This window comes from Rhodnius prolixus, unplaced genomic scaffold (genome assembly GCF_049639745.1).
Source record: "Rhodnius prolixus isolate KJV_2025 unplaced genomic scaffold, Rpr scaffold_4, whole genome shotgun sequence".
NCBI classification, from domain to species: domain Eukaryota; kingdom Metazoa; phylum Arthropoda; class Insecta; order Hemiptera; family Reduviidae; genus Rhodnius; species Rhodnius prolixus.
The window spans coordinates 3729554-3753261 of NW_027411614.1; the positions used below are offsets into that span (position 1 = coordinate 3729554).

General features: G+C 32.6%; 1 protein-coding gene and 1 long non-coding RNA gene across 2 annotated transcripts; one reads left to right on the forward strand and one right to left on the reverse strand.

The window, feature by feature from the left end:
* Positions 1-202: 202 nt before the first annotated feature.
* On the reverse strand, positions 203-12004 carry LOC141455533 (uncharacterized). Its single transcript, XM_074130651.1, has 5 exons — positions 11438-12004; positions 11100-11348; positions 6697-7140; positions 552-659; positions 203-472 (listed from the first exon to the last, which is right to left on the reverse strand). Exons 1-5 carry the CDS (start codon positions 11597-11599, stop codon positions 224-226), a joined length of 1212 nt encoding a protein of 403 aa, XP_073986752.1. The 5' UTR covers positions 11600-12004; the 3' UTR covers positions 203-223.
* Positions 12005-20070: 8066 nt separating this feature from the next.
* Positions 20071-23337, forward strand: LOC141456469 (uncharacterized). Its single transcript, XR_012459787.1, has 3 exons — positions 20071-20510; positions 20639-20837; positions 21993-23337. It is a non-coding gene; the product is annotated as an uncharacterized lncRNA (long non-coding RNA).
* Positions 23338-23708: the final 371 nt, after the last annotated feature.

Genomic DNA, 23708 nt, shown 5'->3' on the forward strand with positions numbered 1-23708 from the left:
CTTTATAAACACATGCACAAATTATGTTGGGAAAACTGATTTTTCTGACAATTTTTCTACTTATAAACGGATATTTCCAGGAAAAACAGCATTTTCTAAAAACTTCTTATGATCGTGATATTTCCTCAAACATTAAATGAAAGTAATAAAAGTCGTTATGAAATTTATAACTTTATTGCTGAACAATCACAAATCTAGAACGTTTACATCATTAAAGAAAACATTAATAATGATGATGATGATGATGGTATCCATAGACTGGAGCATGATGAGCATGTCCAACCCTCTTCACTTCAGCATTGAATCCATTATGTTTGTCGGCTGTATAATGAACCTCACGCAGTGTACCATCAGCTTCTTTCACTGTATAGTATCCTTTGACGACATCACCTTCTCTGGTCTCATGTTGGCTCTTCTCATCGCCAGTGTGAGGATCGTGGACTTTGTACTCGAAATTGTAATGAGGTGGTGCCTGCAGGAGAAAAAAAATACCATTAAAAATTGGTTCATCCACCGGAATTAGATCAATAATAAATAGCACAAATACGTACATAGTAGTCAACATGGTGATGATGATGTCCACCAAATCCGCCACCAAGTCCTCCATCGGCTGAACAGGCAATCAGTACAGCCGCCAAAGTAGCTACTGCCAGTAATTCCTGCAAAATCGTATTCAATTATTGATATGAGGTTAACAAAATTACCTAACACGGAGTACCATATTATTATTGAAGAGATTGAAGGTGGCGGATGCTGGAACGGTTGCATGAAACTATAGTCCTTAAGTCCAAATTGTCACTGTATTGTTTAGTGTACTACTCTCAAGAGTTTGTCGAGAAATCGCTTGGATAGACATGGGTTCTACGTCAAGCGTTTGTCTTTGTAGAGATCTAGTTGAAGGTTATTCCTGTATCAACGCAGTAAGAACGCCCAGTTTATTGGAACTAGAGGACGGGTAGCTCTTTCTGGTGAGATAAATAACGTAATTTCCTACTAGATCTAATTTCTTGAATGTAAATAATATTTAAAAAAGGAATGAAATATTTCTTACCTGAGCGTACATATTTAACTGTATTGTTTTACCTAAAACAAATCAAAAGGTACTGATATAATTCCTTCCATTGATCTGGCCTTTTATATACAAATTTACTTTTGAAATTATGTAGTAATAATACGTTGATTAACAAATCAATACGTAATAAAACATTCCTTTAATATTTCTGTCGGCATTTTTTCTTTAATGGTTTTTATTAAAAAGGAAAATTCTATTCATTGAGACGTAACCTTAATGAAATAACAATAACCTACGGAGCATTTCCGTTATACGAGCAAAAAAACTGCTGGGCCGGATCAACTAGGTTAAGCCGTGTTCTAAACCCATTCAAAACATGAGCTAAAAACTCTTTCGAGTTCAGCTGATGGAAATTTCAGTTCGGATGTTTTGAAACAATAGTAATTTCATAATTATTTCTCTTTTCTTACCAGGAGACGGAAGTGGTTCTTTTTAAACTATGTGTCCTTGGCTTCACTGAACTGTAGCTTCTCTACAACAAATTGGTGCATCAATCTTTGATGGTAGATGGTACACCTAAGCAAGGCAACATTTTAAATAAATAAGCGAGCTTAAAGAGATCATTCTCATCCTTAAAACCTCTTCACCTCATGGTGAACCGCTCTCAGTTCTTTTCGGGAGGGTAAGGATGTATTTAGCGCTAGGGATTATCCCTGAATACAAGCACCCAGCTCTTCCTAGAACTTCTCTAAGTGAGTAGTTTCAACACCATGGGGATGCTGTGGGATAAATGTTTTCCGTTTCAAGGGAGGCAGAACTGCCCTGCAGTTTATACTGTTTATAAAAAATTCGATAGACAGATTCGATATACAGATTCGATATATTTCCGAATCAATTCAGAATAATTTTCGAAAAATTCTAAATTCATAAAGATTACTTTATGTGGAATATAGTCACTTTTAAAATAGTCATTTTCTAAATATGAATTGTTACATCGTAATCTGGTGTAAACACAATATTTATACGATAATAATAATAATAAAGTTGGAATCTGTTCAAAATTTTTATAAGAATTTTCTGTTAAAACAAAGTGACGACAGTAAAGAAGAATTAGATTTGTGTTAAAAACGTCGCTCTTTGCTAACCTAAACTGTTAAGATGTAGAGTGACACCCTGTCACAAGAGAATTCGCTGTGACAAGTGAATTTGTCTTGAAGAATTTTCTTCAGCCAGTCCCCACCATTGATGGTAAATACATAGGTTTGCAAGACTCTTCTCTTCTTTTTTTTTTGCCTTCATTTTGCTCATTGATCTTGAGGTCGCAATACTCTCTATGAATGTAACAAGATGTAGTGATACTGAATAGCAATTGGAAAGAAACTAAGGGACTCTAATGTTGCTCTCCATCAATTTTAGGCAACTCCTCACCAAAGAAGACATCTTTAGTAAGAGTATCTCCTGAATTTCCCGTAGGGGGAAGTGGACTAGCCACTTCTTCAGGGATCTTGGCGTCCCTGCGGGGTATCCCAGTCTAACAACACGAACAACACCTTCACTGGACACCCCAAACATTCACACAATACTCATAGTGCCTGTATGTAAAGTAATAGTTGATGAGTGCAATTCTTAGATTTACCAAACCCATAAACCAACTCCAGCTCATCATCCACTCAATCAGCTTGTGAACTGTAAAGTCGTTGTGGATTTGGCCTTCATTATGCCACTCTCTCTTTCTCTTTTATCAACAATTTTCTTCATTTTGTTATTCTTCTAACTCAAAGTTGATGCTGAAATGTTTCAGAAGAAAGAAATGCTTCAATTCCCTAAATTAAAGAATATTTCTCATACCCTGAAAATTGTGAACATGTAAAGAAAATATGCCACAATTAAGGAGTGAGAAAAAGAAATTAAAATATTTAGTATTTTCTGTAAATTAATTGAAGCCATAAATATTCCAGAGAATGGAAACATGTACAATCGGAGATTGCATATTTATCCATTTGGATTAGTGGTCACACCACTAAAAAACCTTAGCACATACTAAACCAATTCTTTTTTATTTCTTTTATATCTCTTGGACTACATTTCTTGTCGCTTAATACTGATATATACATAACACAGATGTACGTTGTTCTGAAATCTCTTTAGAACACCACATGAAGTAATATAATGGGCACTAAGAAGTGCAGTAAATAATAAAAAGAATGAGCCCTACAGTCCAGGAATATAGAATAAAATAAAAAATGCAAATGTCATAATTCGGCTTTTTATGTCTGCTTGAAATTTCTTTCTTCATTTTTATACTATGCGGCCATAAAATAAGATATTTTCAAGACATTTGTATCGGAACTTTATTGTGAAATAACAAGGAATAAAAGGCGTTGTCCTCTGAAGACCTTGTTATTTTCTTCGCTTTGTGTTTTGAACTTATATTGTAAAGTAAGGACGACATTAGTCTGTAACATCCAGCCTTGTTCTAGTTAATGGTTATTTTGAGATTTAAAATCACTTTTTTAGGTGTAGTTAGGCCTGGCATTGCGACTTGAAAAAAATCAACAAAGAATACCTAAAGAAAAAAAGGTTTGCAGTTTTACACGTCAGCGACGTTTAATTATTCAATTTCTCCCTCATTTATACTAATTGTGCCCCTCTAAAAGGGATGTTGGGATTTAATTCAACCTCTTTGTGCTCCCAATTAGGCTAAATGCACAGTAAGCGAGTAAAAGCAAAATACAAAGCCAACTGACGTACATTAGTTTGAGTGTCCTATGATTAGTCCTTTCCTATTTCAAAACTAAATTCATAAACCCTTATACAACTGTCCTACCTGACAGGTTTTTATATTCTGTTTTATTTGTTCACTGACAACAAAGTTAGTTCCAAATTTCGAAATAGATCGATACGAAGTGTCATTAAACATGATTTCATTATCTCTCTTTAGTCTTATGTTTACCAAAAAAAAATGTGAAAATGTTTTTGGTTATTTTTGGCAATGTATTTTTATTGAAATCTATTTTATCTGTGTTGTTATACAAAAAAAATCACATTAATTGAAAATGTGTTCCTTATTTTCAAGAAAATTTGGGTGTTGCATCTTTTAAGAAGGAAAGAGAAAAAAAAAATTGTCTAAAGTTGGGCATTTTTCAATGATGCACATTTTCTTACAGTTTTTTTTTACCCCCTTATACAACTGTATCCTACTGGACAGTTTTAACTATTTCATGAATGATAAATTTTTAAACATCACCATTATATCATCCAAAAACCATCTGCCAAATTATCTCGATCAGAATACATTTAGTGTGTTTAATAATAGAGAGTTCTTATCTACTCATCCAAGCGTTCTAAACATCAGTGTACTAAGGTTAGTAGAGCGCAAATAAATGACTCTATAAAATACATGTACGTATGCATCATTTAAATACTTGTGAACATACATTCCGTTCAATATATTTTAACTTTAGACATAGACCACTCATCAAAAAGGGTTAACCAACTGGTTATGTGATTATAATTATTTCAATTTGTCAATTTAAAATCTACAAATAAAATATTATAATATCCAAGTACCTAGCAAAATCTAAATCATTGTACTTAGCTAAAAGTATTTCTATTTGAAAATTGAATTAGATTGTAGATAAACTTAAAGAAAAGCTGACCATTGCAAGAAAATTGATTAGCGAGATAACTATGAGGAGAAATAAACTCAATCAGCAATGGGAACAAATTAAAGCGAAGCTGTACCAGATGGTGGAGACATGTGGTTTTTGTAGACCTGCCCGATTAAAACTAGTAATTCTGTACATCTCACAATACACCATTAGCAAGGATGACGGTAGTTGCTTCTCTCTCTTATACATTTAATTTTTTTCTTCAAGCAAGAACACTCATGATATCCAGTCTGATTGAATTTTACGTCAGCTTTTATTTACTTATAAGATAAATTTTTAATTAAGTATCTTAACTATCAAAAATTATGTATCTTCACAAAATAGAATTGGAGGGTAAGCTAAGATGGTTTTGGTTGTAAACCTTGAAGTTGTAAACTCAGTAAGAATATTTATATTCTACAAAATGTCATATGGATACCACAATATAAAAGTTATAAAAGTTAGTTATAACAAATGTACCAACAGTTTTACAGCTTATTCTATTTCTTTTTCAAATTATGTACTAAAAAAAATAATAAATAAAATGTTCTAATGCTAACGCTATCTCTTATCAATACGCAGTACCTTATATTGTAAGAATTAGATATAAGGAAAATTGTTTTTCTTAACGAATAGGTTATTACTTCAATACTATTTTTCCAGGCAGAAAATCTTCTTCTGGAACAGCATGAACAACACGCCCATCCGGATCTTATTCAAAATCTGTTCTTAAATATGAAAAAAAAGGCAATGACTTTTGTGACATCAAATATTTGTAACATCTTTTGTTACATTAACAGTGATTTTTTTTTTTAAATCTCTCTAATTAATTTAAAACTGCCTTTTGGCCGTAAGTAAATATATAAACAAAATAAAATGAAAGAATTGTATGAGGGCCATCTAATGATGGGTCGGCTAACAAAGGACAACCATTAAGTGAAATCGAAGGATGCCCCCTTTCTGTCATACAACCAAGTGATCGCAAGGAGATCAACGCTTCAGCCTTCGAGAAGGATTCGAGGGAAGAGTAATAAAAAAAGTAAAGTAATCGCCTATTTTTTCAGGCGGGGCTTATTCGTCCAGCTACCAATTAGGAGAGCGCAGAAGCCCATACTTTACTATACAAAAAAAAATTTCTAACAAATAAAAAGTAGCTATACGCGGGATTCAAACTGGTGATCTCCCACTTACAAAGCTACGCTCTTGACCACTAGAACAACACCCGCCCCTCGAGGGAAGAATAGTTCGGGACAGATTGTGTTCGAGTGGATTGAAGTGTTGAGAAAGTTTGGAATAAAATTTGAAGGATGTAACTGGATTTGGCAGAGTCCACAACAAGAGGGATTTTTAGGATAGTATATAGTTTGATTGTAAACGAAGTGCGTTAGCCATTAGTAAAAAAAAAAGAAGTTTTAAAGCTCTAAAACAAGATTAAAGAGAGTTAAAAGTTGCGATTCTTAAAATTCCAATAATATTATATGTGAGAGATTCAACTATTGTCGGGAGTATTTTCTAGGCACCACACTTATCTGCAATACTACTCAGCATATAAAGAGTTAAGCGGATAGTCTCCTGGCTTTAGACTGACTTAACTCTTTGAAATTGGCTCGCCGTTATCAGTATAAAACTCGAAATATTTTGCAACTGTTCTCTGATTTATATCCTATTATTGTATTAAGCTAAGCGTATTGAAACTTATATAGTATGGAAACCAATTAAGTCCCTGTCATTTGACCAACATTAAAAACAGAGGAATAATCATTTATCTTTAACAATAAATAACTCTATCTTTGCTATTTTCTAAGTTATAGAAAAAACAGACAAGAAATTTAGAAGCAGCCTGTAGTGGGTCTGTGAAACGTTTTGAAAGAAGAAAAAACAACTGTATTTAAATTGGTTTTTGCCATACTAGCTATTTGTAAAATTATTATCTGCTTTAAGGGAAATAAAATTTAAAAAATAAAATGAATTAAAAAAAAATTTATCGTTTATTGAAATAATACAATAGCAGGACCAAAATTACTAATGATGCACTTTTGAGATTAGATGGAAATTAGCAGAACTCTCGCCTCCAACTTTGTGCTGATGGTGGTGACCTCCAAGTCCTACACCAGCACCACCAATTCCTCCTCCAATTCCAGCACCACCTTCGATTTTGACAAATCCAGCATGTTTAGAGACTAGATTAAAGTTGTTAGAGCTGGTACCTCCATGTTTAAGTCCAATTCCACTGGCAACACCTACTCCGGCGCCGCCAAATCCTCCTCCTATTCCAGCACCACCTTCAGAGCCTTCAAATTTCAAAATTCCAGCATGTTTAGAGACTAGATTAAAGTTGTTTGAGCTAGTACCTCCATGTTTAAGTCCAATTCCATGGCCAACAGCACCTCCTGCAACACCACCAACTCCTCCGAAACTGCCCACGCCAATTGCAACAGAATTGGCCAAAGCAAATGTAGAAATAGCGACAAAGATAACCTGAAAATGAGAGAATTAATTTATCATTTAAACAGATTGTAAGCAAAATAAGCCGCGCCGTCAACTTCTCCTCCAATTCTACTGGCATTGGATGTGCTTTGGTCAAAACAAATGTTGAAACAGCTATTAAAATTAACTAATGAATAAAAAATAAATCTTTATTGAAATAATTTATTAAATTAATAATGAAATAGAAATAATTAATGTATAAATTTTAATTAAAAATTTATTATTTTGCTACCTTAGAAAACATCGTAATTGTGGAATGTGTACTGTTATGGTACATAATTTTATCGGAGGTTTTATATACAATTGAAAGGTAGGAGAATTGGCCCAATTTTTCCATATTTCTTCTATATGGCACAATATTATAACTTTTCAATAAGTGAAAGGAAAATCAAAGTTAATTCAACCAGAGGATAGTAATGGTCCTGAAATTGCGATTTTGTATTTTCTATTTACATTTATGAAATCTAATGTTAGATATTTAAATGATGCTGAACTCTTAATTCTGCACGCGACCTTTATTAGATCTATTATGCACCCACTAGTACAAGTTGAACCCTAAAGTGATAAATAAACTCCCTAGGAACCCTAGAAGTTGAAGGAGTAGAAGTGAGAGCCAGCAATTACGGATAACTACTCTCTGGAGCAAACTTGAACATTTTCAGGAACATTACTGTCCTCTGGTTGAAAAAACTGTGAACTTTATAATTGGTGTTAAAGACTTCGGAACATAAAAGTTTTCGGTTTACCTCAAGAAGGTTCGTCGTTTGGACCGTAACCATTCTTCTGTGCTTCGAGGATGAGATGAGATCTGAGGAAAGCATCCATCATCGTCCTCGTCCTTTTGGAAGTAGAAGTCTTCATTCACACGAAGATCGTCACTTCCAACAAATGAGTTTAGTCCAACAAAAAGGTTTCGCGCTTCAACTGCTTTTTGGCTATTGCATGAGCGCCTCAAGATTATAGTGTCTAAGCAATCAGTTAACTATTGTACAGAGTCTTGTAGACTTAACTTTTACTTTCCAACCCGACAGCTACTATTCATTAGAATTCATGAGGGAACCAGGGCCCAATGGTGCGAATATCAGTGGTTAAAACTCACAATCTTTATTAATGAAACCACATTAGTGCCGATATGGAAATAACTGAATATTGACAGTGAAAAGAGTTTTTGGTTATTGCAGTTATTGTAGGATGGGGTGCTGATCCTTGTCCACTGCTGATCGGAACGTCGACAATCTTGATCGTCGTGTTTGAACTATCATGTTTGATCTCGTTGTGAGAATTTTCCATTCCTTTCAGCTATAAGAACAGATCAAAGTTTTGTCTTTGGCAGCTTGTTCTTCCAAGAACATAGTGTTCAAATAGAATTTGTGTTAGGATAAGATAGGTCGGCTTAAGACATTTTTCACCCAGCGCAAAACTTAGTAGAGATACTACGTCATCTTCAGTAAGCCTGGGAGGAGATGTCACAATTCAAACCGTGCCTTGTCCGGTAGAGAATTATTTATTGTTAACCATAATGATGTAATGTATTATCAAAATTCTTCCTGTATCTTTTCGCAGGATTATGTCGGCTTCCATGGATAATTTCACTTTCAAGTGCTAATGGGCGTTTTAGATAAATACATAGAAAAATTCACTCGGGCAATTTTACATTTTATTTATTAGTGATGGTGGTTTTTGACAAACTTTCGGTTAAGATTCATGAATTTCTTTGTTTGACGGCATCCCTTTTATTCTTCCTCGTTAGCATAGCTTATATCACAATATATCACTAGGGAAATATGTTTGTGTGAACTTATAATCGGAGAAAACTCCGACTTGAATGTAACGTAGCAACCGAAATCACTTAGGTACATACTCCTTTTACCGAAGAAATAATTTTCTTTTTTTTAATTTCCTTGAAAATAGCCCCAAAAAGTTTCTTCAAATTTCTCATAATCATTGAACAACTCATTTTTATCTACAACTTTTATGTAAAGTTATTTTTCACAAAAATCAAACTATACTGGGGCGGGTGATTTGCCTTCCCTCTGAAGTACAAATTCAAAATAATGAATATTATCCAACCTCTCTTCTGCTAGTAGTACCGTGTATTAAATTCATTTTCATATGTTTTCAAAAATAGTTCTACAGTTTTCTCTTAAATTTAATTTAAAATACTCATGCGTATTTCTGGATTTTTCATTAGAAAAAGAAGCTTTTATTTTGTCTTGGGACAATATCCCTTAAAAACAATTAAAAAAATACATTACATAAAAGATATCTAACATTATAAACTCTCTTGCTAAACTGATGATCCTTTTCAAATATTTACTTAATTATGCAACAATAATTAAGTTATTAATTATTAAATTAAATTTAAATAATAATAAATAAACCTGAACTTATTAATTGGCGTCATCTTCGATTAGCTGCAATAAATAATTATACAATTCAATTTTAAATGATCCTTTTATAGTTTTATTGATTAAAGATAAAGCTAAAGAATTCCAGAATAAAGAAGATTGAGTTAGGAATGAATTTTTGCAAGTAACTGTTCTGTATGGAGAAATTTTAGAATTGTGTATTAACTGCTCTGTTTTTCTAAATCTAATTGGGCCTTACAAATGAAGATGTTTAGTAAATATTGCTGGTGTTGATTCCTGAAGAGAGTCCACAAAGAAAAAAGGAGAGAGAAGTGTATAGATAGAGAAACTCTAAGGAAAGACTTATTTCTATGTATTTTGTTTCCTCAAAGTATGTTACTCATTGGTAAAGAGAATTATCCTTTAAAGAAAAGGGACAGTAGGTTAAATAATTTTTACCAGCGCTCCATAGAAATTTCAGAGTATTTTTCCGAAAATATGTGAAAATTTAGTATTTTTTTGTTTGAGGACACTCATGCCAAAGAAAGGGTTAATTGTTGTCACATTTCCTCTTTTGTTATCATGTTCCTTTTACAAATAAGCGATGCATGTTTTTTACCTCATCGTTTACATTCTTTGCCCATGTTACTGACAGCAGTGACGAAATTAAAACAAAAGTTAGCTGTGTTCTTACAGTTTTTACCTTTTGAAGGGCCTAGAAACTGAGTAAGCACTTTGGTGTAAAATAAAGAAGAAGAAGAAGTGTTTCAGTGAAGAACTAAAAGACTTTCTTTTCAACCAAGTTGTAAAAAAGACCAATCCTTTCTTTAAGGCGAAGAAAAAGGCTCTACCGTTCGTCCAACCATGGCCTCGAGTAAACAGTCTTCAGCAGTCTGCTAAGGATCATTAAAATTGTGCGAAATTCTAAGTTAAGATAAGCATTTTGGCTGTTACTTATCAGCGTAGAAATGATAGCTTTGACAACTACGATTATTACTATATTCAACCAAGCTTGAAAATTTTTCATGAACGTAAAAACTTTTTTTTTTATAATTCTTGAAATAATTATTATTATTTCCTTATCAGTCAAAATGTTACAAAATTATTCTTTCTACTTTATACCCTGTAAGCGCTGTAATCGTTTTATTCGCTCTCCCGTAGCCTGCAAGTAGGCGGAGCTCATCGACTGAATCAAACTGAGGAAAATTAAAAAGTTCACAACTTTGAATATATCACTTTCAGTGTCACTAGGTATTACTATAAATTGGTCCAGTGGCATCCTCTTTCTGTCTTCCATTTACCTGAGTTCTGCCTGTATAAATTATTGCTCAAGATAGGATTTTGTAAAAAGAAGTAACTAAATGGTTTTTTTCTAAAAAAGATTTTTAACAGAATCATTAGCCATAACGATAAACTTGTTCCCATGAAATGAATTGAAAAGTGCTGCACATTTCAGACTAATTAGTGATGTGGCCTAAGTGAATTTGTAGCAGCCCCTCTTTCTTCTGAATTGGTGGGTAAAAATAAATGGAATAAATAACTTCAATTGTTTAAAAAAATATATATTTTTTATTTCAAAGAATGATATCATTAGTGCTCTTAATAATGATGATGATGATGATGATGGTATCCATAGACTGGAGCATGATGAGCATGTCCAATCCTCTTCACTTCAGCATTGAATCCATTGTGTTTGTCGGCTGTATAATGAACCTCACGCAGTGTACCATCAGCTTCTTTCACTGTATAGTATCCTTTGACGACATCACCTTCTCTGGTCTCATGTTGACTCTTCTCATCGCCAGTGTGAGGATCGTGGACTTTGTACTCGAAATTGTAATGAGGTGGTGCCTGCAGGAAAAAACAAAAACAAAAAAATAACATGAAAAATTGGTTTATCCACTGGAATTAGATCAATAAAAAATATCATAAATACATACATAGTAGTCAACATGATGATGATGTCCACCAAATCCGCCACCAAGTCCTCCATCGGCTGAACAGGCAAGCAGTACAGCGGATAAGACTCCAAGAACCTGGCGCATTTTCCAGCAATGATTAAAAATAAAACTAAATAACAGAAATCTCACAAATTTTCTCATTTTAAAATGTATATTTTTTTTTAGTTATACATTGGTTAAATACATTAATTGTACGTTGGTTTCCTAATGATCCTTCTACGCTAAGATACCATAATTAATTATAGTGTTTATTTTTTAAATGCTAATGATATTATGGAAGTTATGTTTAAAGTATCAGTAGAAATTATGGAAATCTAAATGCGCGAAGATTCGAACTTGGAAAAAAATTAAAAATAGTAATTCTTGGACTCTTTCTAGAATAAATTGAGAAATTATGTATTAAAAATATACTGTAAAGACACCCAAAGATAAAAGATATGTAAGCTTGCTTTTATCAAATAAATCTGCTTCCTCGCACATGAGCAAAAGTGAATAACTATGCTATCTAGCGGCAACCGCTCGAACTAATGAGCTTTATTTCCATCTACAAACAGGGATGGGCAAAAATTTAATCAATTAAATTCCAGTTGAATTAAAACAAAATTTGAATTAAAAAAGTAAGCCGTAAAATTTAATATAATAATAATTTCATTTCAAGAAATTCACTCAAAAGAATGCCTTACTTCAATGGAAAACTAATTAAATACAATATTTTTTATGTTTTGGAAGTAGAGAATGGTAGAAATTTCCATTTCAATTCGTACATACTACATAGTTTAATAATTGAGTTTTTTTAACTAAAATAATAATTTCTTACCAAATAAGAATTCATTTTGATCGGCCTTTTGAGAATCTAGAAGTGATTTCAAGCTGTTATTACTTAATCTGGAGTACTGGCCGCCCATATATATGTGATAAATTGCGAAAATAATTAATTCTTCCCCACTCTAATTATTACATGAACTGCCACAATCTGTTTAACCAACTACCGGAACTTTTACTCTTAATGTAAACTCTGTGAATGTATATTAATTATAATTATTGTATAATTGTTTTAATAAAATTCAGCGTCAACTCGACAGTAATTAAAGAAAAACAAATAGATGCAAAATAGATTAATGCTACAATGATATTTACATTACATTTTAATCAAGAAGTAAATAATACTCCACGGCAGAGATCACCACTTTTTCAGAGGTCTTAACGAGTACCCCAGCCTAACAACAAGAAAAGCGAATGCGTTGATGGGATTCCTTGAAAAATCTCTTACAGATTAAGAAAGGTTTTAATGAAAACAAGCCTCTGATGATAAAACCAAGATAATTAGGTAAGATTATAGTTGTATTGGATCATTGAGTTATTTGGCTGATCTTATTGAAAATTAGATCTGCATATATGCATAATCCATCATCTTTACAGTGTAGAGGCCTTGCAGAGCTTCTTCATCTCATCACGGTTCTCAGCAACCTCCTCCTCTTTATCCTGTCAATCTCTCTAAAATCCCTAAAATCCTCTCTAACATTCTCCTCCCAGGTTCTTATTGGATGTCTATTCCCTTTCACTCTTGCTTCATATTCTCGTACTTGTCTGACACTCTATCATTGGCAATTGATTAGCTCCAATTAGGACCACAGTAGGTCTCACACTCAGATCCTTTGGGTATAATAAAAACTGTAATGTTATAAAATAAATATACTTTTATCCTACATGAGTTTAGGTCAGGTACACCAAAAGGAGGAATGTGGAAGGAAGCAGAAACGGGTCTTTTTCTCAAAAAAAAAAGGCTTTTTTTCTTTGACTATCTTTGGTTGAATGTCTACAACAACATTTACGTTTGCAGAATACGATTCAGAGCTCTTTAAACTATTTGGTTTGGTCTATGGAAATTCAGTGTCTTTAACCATTCATAGAGTAATGCAAGGAAGCAGACTTTATTAAAAAGTACAAACTTTTTTTGAAAGACTTTATTTTGAACATAATTTTGTTTTTGTATCCCACTATTCAAGCAATCAGACTTTTAGTTAGCGTTTACTTTATTCCCATAATATCGGTCCACTCAAAGAAAACATGTGAATTTATGCTAATCATGGGCTTAATCATTCAAGAAAATCGCGTTTGGATGCTAGTCCTTGTTTACAAAAATAAGAAGTTGGAAAAAAATCTAAAATGCCCTACCCTCCATTTTTGGTAACTTTTTTCTTGAAATCTATTTGATATGCATAGTTGTCAAAAATAACACTTGTAAACAAGGACTTGTTCTTAATTTTTATCAAAATTTGTGTCCATACGAGAGAATTAGAGCAAGTAGAGTAAGTATTATGGAACTTGTGATACGTATTAGGTCTTGGCGAGTTGTACTTTGTGGTCGTTGTGAAAAATAAAGTTTGTCGGAGTAGTTTTTGAGTAGATTTGTACAGACTGTATGTTTTTTGTAGGTTTGGCTGAACCCCACAGCTCTAGTGCGTAATTCCACTCAAGTTAGAGGATAGTATTTTACATTAATCGTTTGAGTTTGGACAATTTGAAACGTCGTCCAAGAACTTTCGCACGATTTGTCATTAAATATAACAGTGGAATTTATTTTTAAAAAACACGCACTCACACATTTATATGCGCAATTTAAAACAATACCTTTATCCTAAGCAGGGTATAATTAAATCTCACTGATTTTATCGACCATATACATAAGATAATTTAAATCCCCAAGAGGATACAAAATAATTGATTCGGCCAAGGAGATCAATTGTTTCCTGTCAATTTTCGCTCCTCAAAAAATGTAATATTCAGCTGAGGAATGGTTGATTAAGACCGCAACCACAATGCGCGGACATTGAATTGTGACTCCGTATTCTTCTAGAACTTTTCTAAATAGAAGCTTTAAATTTACCTTCGTCCGTACTCTAAGCTTGGATCTCGATTTTAGCTTTCAAAACGATAGTACGATTTATATTCCGGGTAAGCATTTTTTTTTTTTATCAGGCTGATTAGCTATTGTGTTTCTGCCACTCGTAATTTTTGTACTGTTTAAAAAATAAAAGTAAAAATAGAAATTGATGTATTGCTTCTCTATCTTTCTCCTTTATCATCTTTAGTTCTGAAGGTGAAGTTGAAATGTGACAAAGTAGCTTTCGCCTTTTCGTAATTTTTTTCCCCCTCTTGCTTCAACTGGATTCGAAGAGCTCAAATGATGTGGTATTTCTTTTAATACATCATTTTTCTAAAACATCAATAACTAACCTCCCTTAAATTATGGAAGGGTAAAAATATAATGGACAGAGTTGCAACTCGTAGGGCCATAAAACTAAGTAAAATTCCTTGTGAGAATTACAAAATAGGCCTTCAAACAAAACCTACAGGAAAAAATTCTTGAGGAAAGAACTTGGTCGAAGATTTTTGCGAACTCTTCTTTTGTAATGCATAGATTGTGAAGTTGTCAAACATTTGTTTTAGAGATCGCTGAAAAACAAGTTCTGTCTAGGAGGAAGAGAACGTCCAAATATCATATGGATCAAGAAAACTTAAGATTTTTACTGATTCTTTTACAGTGACTATAATTATCCATAGGTGACTGATTCTGTGATTCAGTCACATCGATTACCTGCCAAACAACTCTCCTATGATGATCACCTTTCTTTTTAATGTCATGCTTTCGTAAAGATTTCATTTCTTTTTGAAAGAATAACTACCAAATTTCTTTTTTATCAAATTCTTTATTTAAAAAATTATATCACAATTCATATCATCAGTGTACTTTGGAGATAAGGTTGAAATTAGCAGAACTCTCGCCACCAACTTTGTGGTGATGGTGGTGACCTCCAAGTCCTACTCCAGCACCACCAAATCCTCCTCCAATTTCAGCGCCACCTTCGGAGCCTACAAATTTGACAACTCCGGCGTGTTTAGAGACTAGATTAAAGTTGTTAGAGCTGGTACCTCCATGTTTAAGTCCAATTCCATGGCCACCGGCAACACCTACTCCGGCGCCGCCAAATCCTCCTCCTATTCCAGCACCACCTTCAGACCCTTCAAATTTGACAAATCCAGCATGTTTAGAGACAAGGTTAAAGTTGTTGGAGCTAGTACCTCCGTGTTTAAGTCCAATTCCATGACCACCGGCAACTCCTACTCCAGCAGCGCCGCCAAATCCTCCTCCTATTCCAGCACCACCTTCAGAGCCTTCAAATTTCACAATTCCAGCGTGCTTAGAGACTAGATTAAAGTTGTTAGAGCTGGTACCACCATGTTTAAGTCCATGGCCAACAGCACCTCCTGCAACACCACCAACTCCTCCGAAACTGCCCACGCCAATTGCAACAGAATTGGCCAAAGCAAATGTAGAAACAGCGACAAAGATAACCTGAAAATAAAAGAATTAATTTATCATTTGAATAGATTATAAGCAAAATAATAATTTATAAAGATTGTTAGTTTTAATTTTTTAAATGTAACATGGCACAAAATATTAACCTTACCTTAGGGAACATGGTAATTGTAGATTGTATTTTCTGTTACTACGTTTTAACAATGATTTCGTACAGTTTATATACTCACGTGGAAGGTAGGAGAATTTACACAATATCTAAATTCCTTCAACAACATGCTCCAGTTGGTTAAAATAATATTACATTTTTTTTACTGTTACTGTAGATTAGTTAATCTACATTTCCCACATTGTTTTTATTTAAGAATTGAAAGAGAATATTGAAAGAAAGTAACTTCCATAAAAAGGGAAGGGATGAATTCACTGGTTGGAGTATACTAGATTGCAACGCGGAGATCCAGGGTTCAAATTTAGCTGGGTTCTTACAACTCCGGAAATTTAATTTTATAATGTTCTTCTCTTTTCTCTAATAAGTTTTAACGTCCAAAAACCATTGGACTTCCCATTATTGTTGTACTGGTGATAACACCAAGCAATTCAGTGAAATTGTCAGAAATGTATCTCCAGAAACGCCTTAAAATGAATTTTTCAAATAAAAATCGTAGCCCTCTAAATGAGTTATTATTATCATAAATTTAAGGTAATTAGCTTTAACTAGAGTTTCCAAAGAAATTTCAGAAGAACTGATAAACCGCTGTTTTAGTAACTCACACGTCACTCGTTAATTTTATATAAGTACAGAACCACATTAAAAGATATTTTACTCGTAAGCTTCGAATACGAGTGAATCAATTTTGTTTTGTTTAAAGAAAAATGTTTGAAAGATTTTTTTATTTTATTTTATATAATATCAAGTTTAAATAAGATCATATGAGCCGTTTTAGAGAATGCAGAATTGGATACAGTGACTTCGGATACTCTATTGTGACCAAAACATAATTACCGAGTGATCTGGTGTCATCTGCGAGACCAAAAAATTACACCATCTACTTAGTAAATGATAGCAAGATAGGAAATGTGATAATGAACCCTTGGACATGAGTGTCTTAGAAAAAAATACTCAACTTTCTATGTAATTTTTTTAGGATTATCAACATTTTTCTTCACCACCCAGATTTACAGGGAGCGATGGTAAGAATAATTTATCCCACTGTCCTTTTTATCTTATGTTATGGTGGGATATTTTCTTTACTTGTGAGTAAAACACTGTGTAAGAAACAAAATTTATTGGAATAAGTATTTATTCTTCCCTTAGATTTTTCTCTTCCTGGATGCTTTCTTCTCCGTTAGAGGCCGGTTCTGTGAAAGAACCGGACGCTAAAGGAACGCAAAAGAGATATTTCCAGTGTTCAAACTCGAATTCAAAATTCTGGTTTTCACTCTGGCTGTTTATTAGGATTAAGATCAAAAAAATTTTTTTAAAAAATCTAGAGTTAAAACAATCAGACGACAAACTACAATTTCAAGCATTGAATATATTTATTTAAACTCTCTAGGTCAAAACATTTAATTGTTTGTAAAAATATACATACACTTTGTAATAAAACCGTTCAAAATATAAAATTAATAAATGCACACTTCAGTCAGACATGTGTAAATACGAGATTAATGTCTTGATTGTTAATCTCTGGGAATGTTATTATTTTGGGTCATAATATTTAACAAAGAAACGGTAATTTCAAAATTGTTGTACACGGCCAATACTGCTTTCACAATTTAGTTCATTCAATAAGAACAAATTTACTGGTAGACATGAAATCGTTCGAGTTAAGTAATTTTGAATATTAACATCATATTGACTACATTTAGATAATTTTTTTATTGATTAATACCGGTACATAAACCAATTTCATGTATTATTTTTTTTTTCGCAGGTACCACCTCATTTCAATTTTGAATACAAAGTCCATCATGATCCCTACACTAGCGATAATGGTACTCTGCGTGAGATTCCATATGTAAAATGAACTCTAGATTGTAGAGACAGAAAGGCATGTGAGAGTTCTTACCACTTAAAAGTGGTTTCCAAAATAAATGTAAATTCAATTAAAATAAAGACATTTGGTATTTCTTAACTGGATCTACAGTTGACGACTGGACTGGCATGCTTCTGCCATCTAACGATTATTTTTCCAACTATGTGCTACTATTGTGGATCCAGAAATATGATCAAAGATAATGAGCAACTGAGTATATTGGAAAGTATAACCAGTTTTTGTAAACCATAATATGTACATACAGTGGGTCAAAAAAGTATTCATACACTAAGTTTTCTTACTTTATCTACTGAACTTTTGTTTCTAGATGACTAATTGTTCAGCACTGAAATCGAAGATAGTAACAATGAATTTAATACTCTCATTTTCTTATATAAACATAAAGAATTGATTAAAAAGCCGAAAAATAATTTATTGTATGCAAAATAAGTATTCATACACTCAGTCTGAATGTTATAATTAACGCAAAACTAAAGACCTAATATTTTGTATGCAATCCCTTTGCATTTATTATTGTCTGAAGCCTCCTTGGCAAAGATTCCACCAGGTTTAGTGTCTCTTGAGATGTGATTTCTTCCCATGATTTCTTTAAATTGGTTATGAGCACTTCTCTGGAAAAACAGTTCAATTTTCGAATTTTCCGTCCCAAATAAGACCATAAATTTTCAATAGGGTTTATATACGGAGACTGTGGAGAGGTGAGAAGTTGTTTCCGGGCATTATAAAGCAGCCATTCCTTCGTTTTTTGGGCTGCATGTTAGGGATCGTTATCCTGTTGAAAGAAGTATGCGCTTTCAATCCCCAATTTACCAGCACTTTTGCTCAAATTATGGCGGAGTATGTCCACGTACCTTTCAGCGTTAAGAACTCCGTCGATGACGACAAGTTCTCCCCCTCCCACAGCACTCTTGCAGGCCCATACCATCACACAGCCAACTTCGTACTGTACAATTTTTATTATTTTTTGCTTCAAGTTCCCTATAACGTTTTCTTCAAACAAACTTTCGACCATCGGATCCAAAAATATTGAATTAGATGTCATCAGAGTAGATTATATTTTTCCAAAATTCCAGCGGCTTATTGGCAAACTTCCGAGCGAAATCCAGTCTCTTCATCCTATTGATTTCACTAATGAATGGTTTCTTCCTCGCAGTTCTATCTTAGCAGCCCGCTGCATATAGGCGATTTCGGATGTCTATGGCGTAACAAGAGTCGCTGAAGTTGACGCGAGGCTTTTCAAGAGTTGGCGCGCACTTATCATGGGATTATTGGAAACTTGCCGCACCAGATTGCGCGTTCCTTTCACAGAAACTTTTCTTGGCCTCCCAGAACGTTTTGTGTTATCAGTAGAACTTGTCTTTATGTTTATAAAAGAAAATAAGACCATTAAATTCATTGTTACTTTGTTCAATTTCAGTGCTTAACAAGTAGTCATCCTAGAAACAAAAGTTCAGTAGATAAAGTATAAAAACTTAGGTTAATCTTTAAAATAGCCCATGGAGGTGTGGCCTATTTATTTTAAGTGCGCAGTAGAGTCATACTTTTTAAAAACGTTCATTTTACTAGTTCCCACCACAGTTAAATCAATTATTTTCACTTTTGTTCCTGCAAACATTTGACGGATTGCTAAAGTGAATATTACAAATGATTTGTATCCAATTGTACAAATTTGCAAACATTACAAGCAAGGAAACTTAATGAAAACTGCGAACAAAGGAAAATGGGAGAAAAATTAAATTGCTTCAAAGTGAAAGTTAATTTATTCAGTAAGTAAACGTTTAAATAGATTATTTACACAATACGGTAGCATACAAAATGTTAAATTATGCATCCAATTTAAAGTGGTATTTTGGCTAAATGATAAGATGTACACCAAAATTTAGATATTAGAAACCGGAGCGTTCCAGTGTAGTTAGGAGAAAAATTGAAGATATTACTCATTTCGCATTTTTGGCTAACATATTTATCCCTATTTTATTTAACAATAATTATGTCACAGTGAAAATGCCATATTTTAAATTTCGTTCCCCCTCCCACCATAAAATACATTTTTAACTTTTCAGTTCTAAAATATTACTCGCTCAAAATTTAAAAAAAAAACATTTCGTTTTAACATGCACTAGATTTAAATTATTTTAATTCATAATTTTTACATATTTATGTTTGACAATTCGTTAATATTTTGGATAACACCACGTAACCTTTCTACTCAGTCAGCTCAGTTAGTTAGTGCAGTGCGGCCGGGGTAGAGTAGTGTAGCCGAAGTACTTACCTAATCTGTGATACTACCTCTTTTGATGGTTGAAACACCTCAACCGATAAGAAGTAAAATAAAACTACATCCTACTACGGACAAAATTACAAATATGTACTGCGGACGTAACCTTATCCTCATCAGATTAGTAAATTCTTAAGCCTTTACGAAGACCTATAAAAAGTAAGGTTCGTGAAGTGTTAGTTCTATATCTACATAAGTGAAGTAACAAAAATCACAAGTCAAGATTCTAAGACGAGGTAGATGAGTACGATAAGCTTAATTCGCTTGTAGAGCGAGTTAGACCTGTACATGAAATTGACTACTTATATTACATTAACAGTTTAACTGAGGAGTCATTAAATCAACAGATTTAATAAAAAGGAACCTTCTTTAATGATATTAAGTAACCTATAATAAGTACGTATTACATACAATTGTTTATGTATTTTGGGAGAATCGTTTCATGTTTTTATTATTGTACTTCGCATAATATAGCCAGTGTGAGAAAAAATAACAAGATGACAATGTGTATATATTATTTTTAGGGCTTGAAAAAGGTGTGAAATAATCGAAACTTTGGTATTTATACATGATGGTGATTTCGGCAATTCAGGTGAAAAATTAAATGGCTTCTTAGATAGGACTGATAAGAAGTTACTAGCTCTGTGTTTCGCTGGTAATGGTTTTTGACTATTTAAATATAAGAACGAAGAGGGTAGTAGCGGAGGCCTACAAGCAGGTGTGGTAAGGTATTTTGCTTATTTATGTCACTTGTCCCTTCAATTTTTCACTTTTACTTTTGTATCCACCAAGCACTGTTACCATTCAATTATTTTTTGTTGCCTATAATAATTACAAGGTGTTACGAACAAGTAGAATGTTATTCAGTTCTCGACGGATATATTTGTTTTCGATAAATATTTTTACGAATCGTCGAGTTTCGTGTGTGATGAAAATCAATAATGGAAAATTCAAATTTTGATATTTAGTTTAATGGCTCCTTTTGGCGAAAATCTGTCAATCTTATTACAAATTTACTGAATCTGATTTTACGTATTTTCTCTTGAACAGCATTTACGATTTCCTGTAAACAACGTACTTTCTTTATGTTATTATAATCTAGATCTAGAGCATGTATTGAAACATTTCTCTCGAAAAATTGATAAAAACTAAAAACTTTCTGTATTCAATAAAAGACTGCTATAGCAGCTGTATGGAGCAATCTGTACTTTGACAGAAATCGTGGAGTACTTACTACCTTTCCAATTGCCAACGAATTCAGTCTCCACAATCAAAAATCTTAAAATAGTAAATGCTCTTCGGTTCGCATTGATCTTACCATTCATAATGACTTCAAAATCTTTTATCTTCCATCTAGCGAAATCCTTTCTTTGCAAAATTATTGCTATGTGCATATCATTGTTTTGGTTTAATTACAGTCACATTTATTTAATTTTATGAATAATATTTCATCAGTAGATATTAAATGTGTTTCTTTACTTTTATGAATTAAATGAAATAATTTTGAACATAATTGAATTTGAAAAATAGTTTATTTTGGTTTTTCAAACTTAATAAATTAATTATTTAAATTTATGGCAGAGTGTATTGACTAAAAAAAAATTAGTATAACGGTAAAATTACAACGTAGGAATAATTCATGTTAAAATAATTTAATTTCTTACAATGCTACGAATACGTTCTAAAAGATTGATCCATTAAAAAGATTTAAACTAAAATTTCAGCATTCATATTTGGTTTATTTCTTAAATTTTTGAAAGATACAAAATTATCTTAAACAAATGGTTGCATTTTAATTTGTAATATCATTGAATAGAATGCTTATTAATTTAAGATTAACTCTATAAACTGTTTATTTCATTGAATAATGATTTTCAGATTGAAAACAGCCAATTGTGTGAGCCAATAACTGCAAAACCGTCCATCAACTGAAGTGGAAATGAAAAAGACGTTGAGAAAACATCAGTCAAATGAGTATGTACAAACAACTTTTTTTATGAATCAATTACTTAAAAAAATGTAATATTTAGGTATAATAGGTAAGTTGCATGTTTGTATCACAATCTTATTAAATGATTTTTTGACTTATAGTGAAAATAAAAAGTATTATTTAGTAGGAGAATAAATAAAAACCTTTAACTTGAAAAAAAATCTATTTATTTGCATACCTATTTTGTTTTTACATTGATTTCATATTTTACATACTATTATACAAAAAATATAAATACATATATAAATCAATAAAATAAAAATAGAATTGCTAAAAACCGTTTAAAACTAACAGAGAAACTTAATAAAGAAATAATAATAACTTAATTGAAAGAAATTAAAGTAAAAAATAAAAATATAGTTCCAAAAAAATCAGGCAGGTGAAAAAATCGTTCCAGAAGAAGCTACCACACAGCAGTGCTGTAACCTTTCTCTATATATACGCCAGCAAAAATAAATTCTCGTCAGTACGACTTGAATAATAAATAGGTCGCTCGTCGCTCCAAACAATGTTATCTAGTCTAGTCTAACACTCATCACATCTCTTCCAAAAAGAATCATGATGTTGGGTAATGGTTAGGGAGATGTTATCGCTTCGGCGGTCGGAGAGCAACTGTTCCCTAGGTTAGAGAGGTAAACTGGAGTCAGTAGAATAAGTAGTAACCAACTTTGGGTTAAACACAGTTATAACTTCCAAAGACACTACCTGGGAGAGAATAATGAAACTAATATTCTACAAAAATAAGGAAACTAAGTGCAAAATTGGTTAAAAAACAAGTAAGTTCTTAATCTTACATAAAATTGCATGTGCATGGCTGGAACACCTCCAAGTTCACTGGTTTTCTCAATATTTCTATGCAATATAAAGTATAAATAAATTCCTTTTAGCTTAGAAGTAGGCTTTTTACTCTTCACTTTGCTCCCCTTCCTCTGCCGTCTTTAAGTTTAATTATTTATTATTTCACCGAAAAATTAAAACAATGTTTAAAACAATTTTCTTCACATAGGTATTTGATAAATTATCAGATTATACTATTAAAATTATATAAAAGAGATAATATGTTCGGTTTGTCTTATATATGCCAAGTGAAGTGTGCTAAATTACTTTTGTCCTGGCTTTACATTATGTAATACCTACCTGTAACGAAATATTAATTATGAAGCTTACTCAGATTAAATCTCCTTTACAACATTTCAACTTCTACGTGATAAATATATCTTCAAAATTGGTTATTCTGTTGCAATGTTAATTGTTCATATTGAAGTCTTGGGTCCCATATAGTGGACTGTTTTAGAGGCTATGCTAGGCTAATGTTTCAGTATCAAAATTGCATTAAAAAATAAAAGTTATGTGTTTTAAAATGTAGTATGATTTTTCTCCATCCAGTTTCTTTGCTCAAGGACTCTTTCTTCCCTTCGCTGCCTATTCTTGATCATGGTCCTTCTTTACATCCAGCAGCACTCCTACATAAGTTGAGGTATTTTACATCTAATTTCTACATTTCGTTCATGAAACAAATCAGGAAATCTTCGAAGGTACCCTGTTAATTTGTAGAATTCTACTTCAGGTAGTCTTAACTATTATTTATTGCAAATAATTTGAGA

What these genes read in the sequence shown, in the direction of transcription:
- LOC141455533 (XM_074130651.1), bottom strand. Translation starts at nt 11,599, where the DNA reads ATGAGAAAATTTGTGAGATTTCTGTTATTTAGTTTTATTTTTAATCAT. An exon ending in ATCATCATCATCATCATTAT is followed by an intron (nt 7,141 to 11,099) that starts TAAGAGCACTAA and finishes TCTCATTTTCAG; the next exon opens with GTTATCTTTGTCGCTATTTC. An exon ending in ATCACCATGTTGACTACTAT is followed by an intron (nt 473 to 551) that starts GTACGTATTTGT and finishes TTTCTCCTGCAG; the next exon opens with GCACCACCTCATTACAATTT.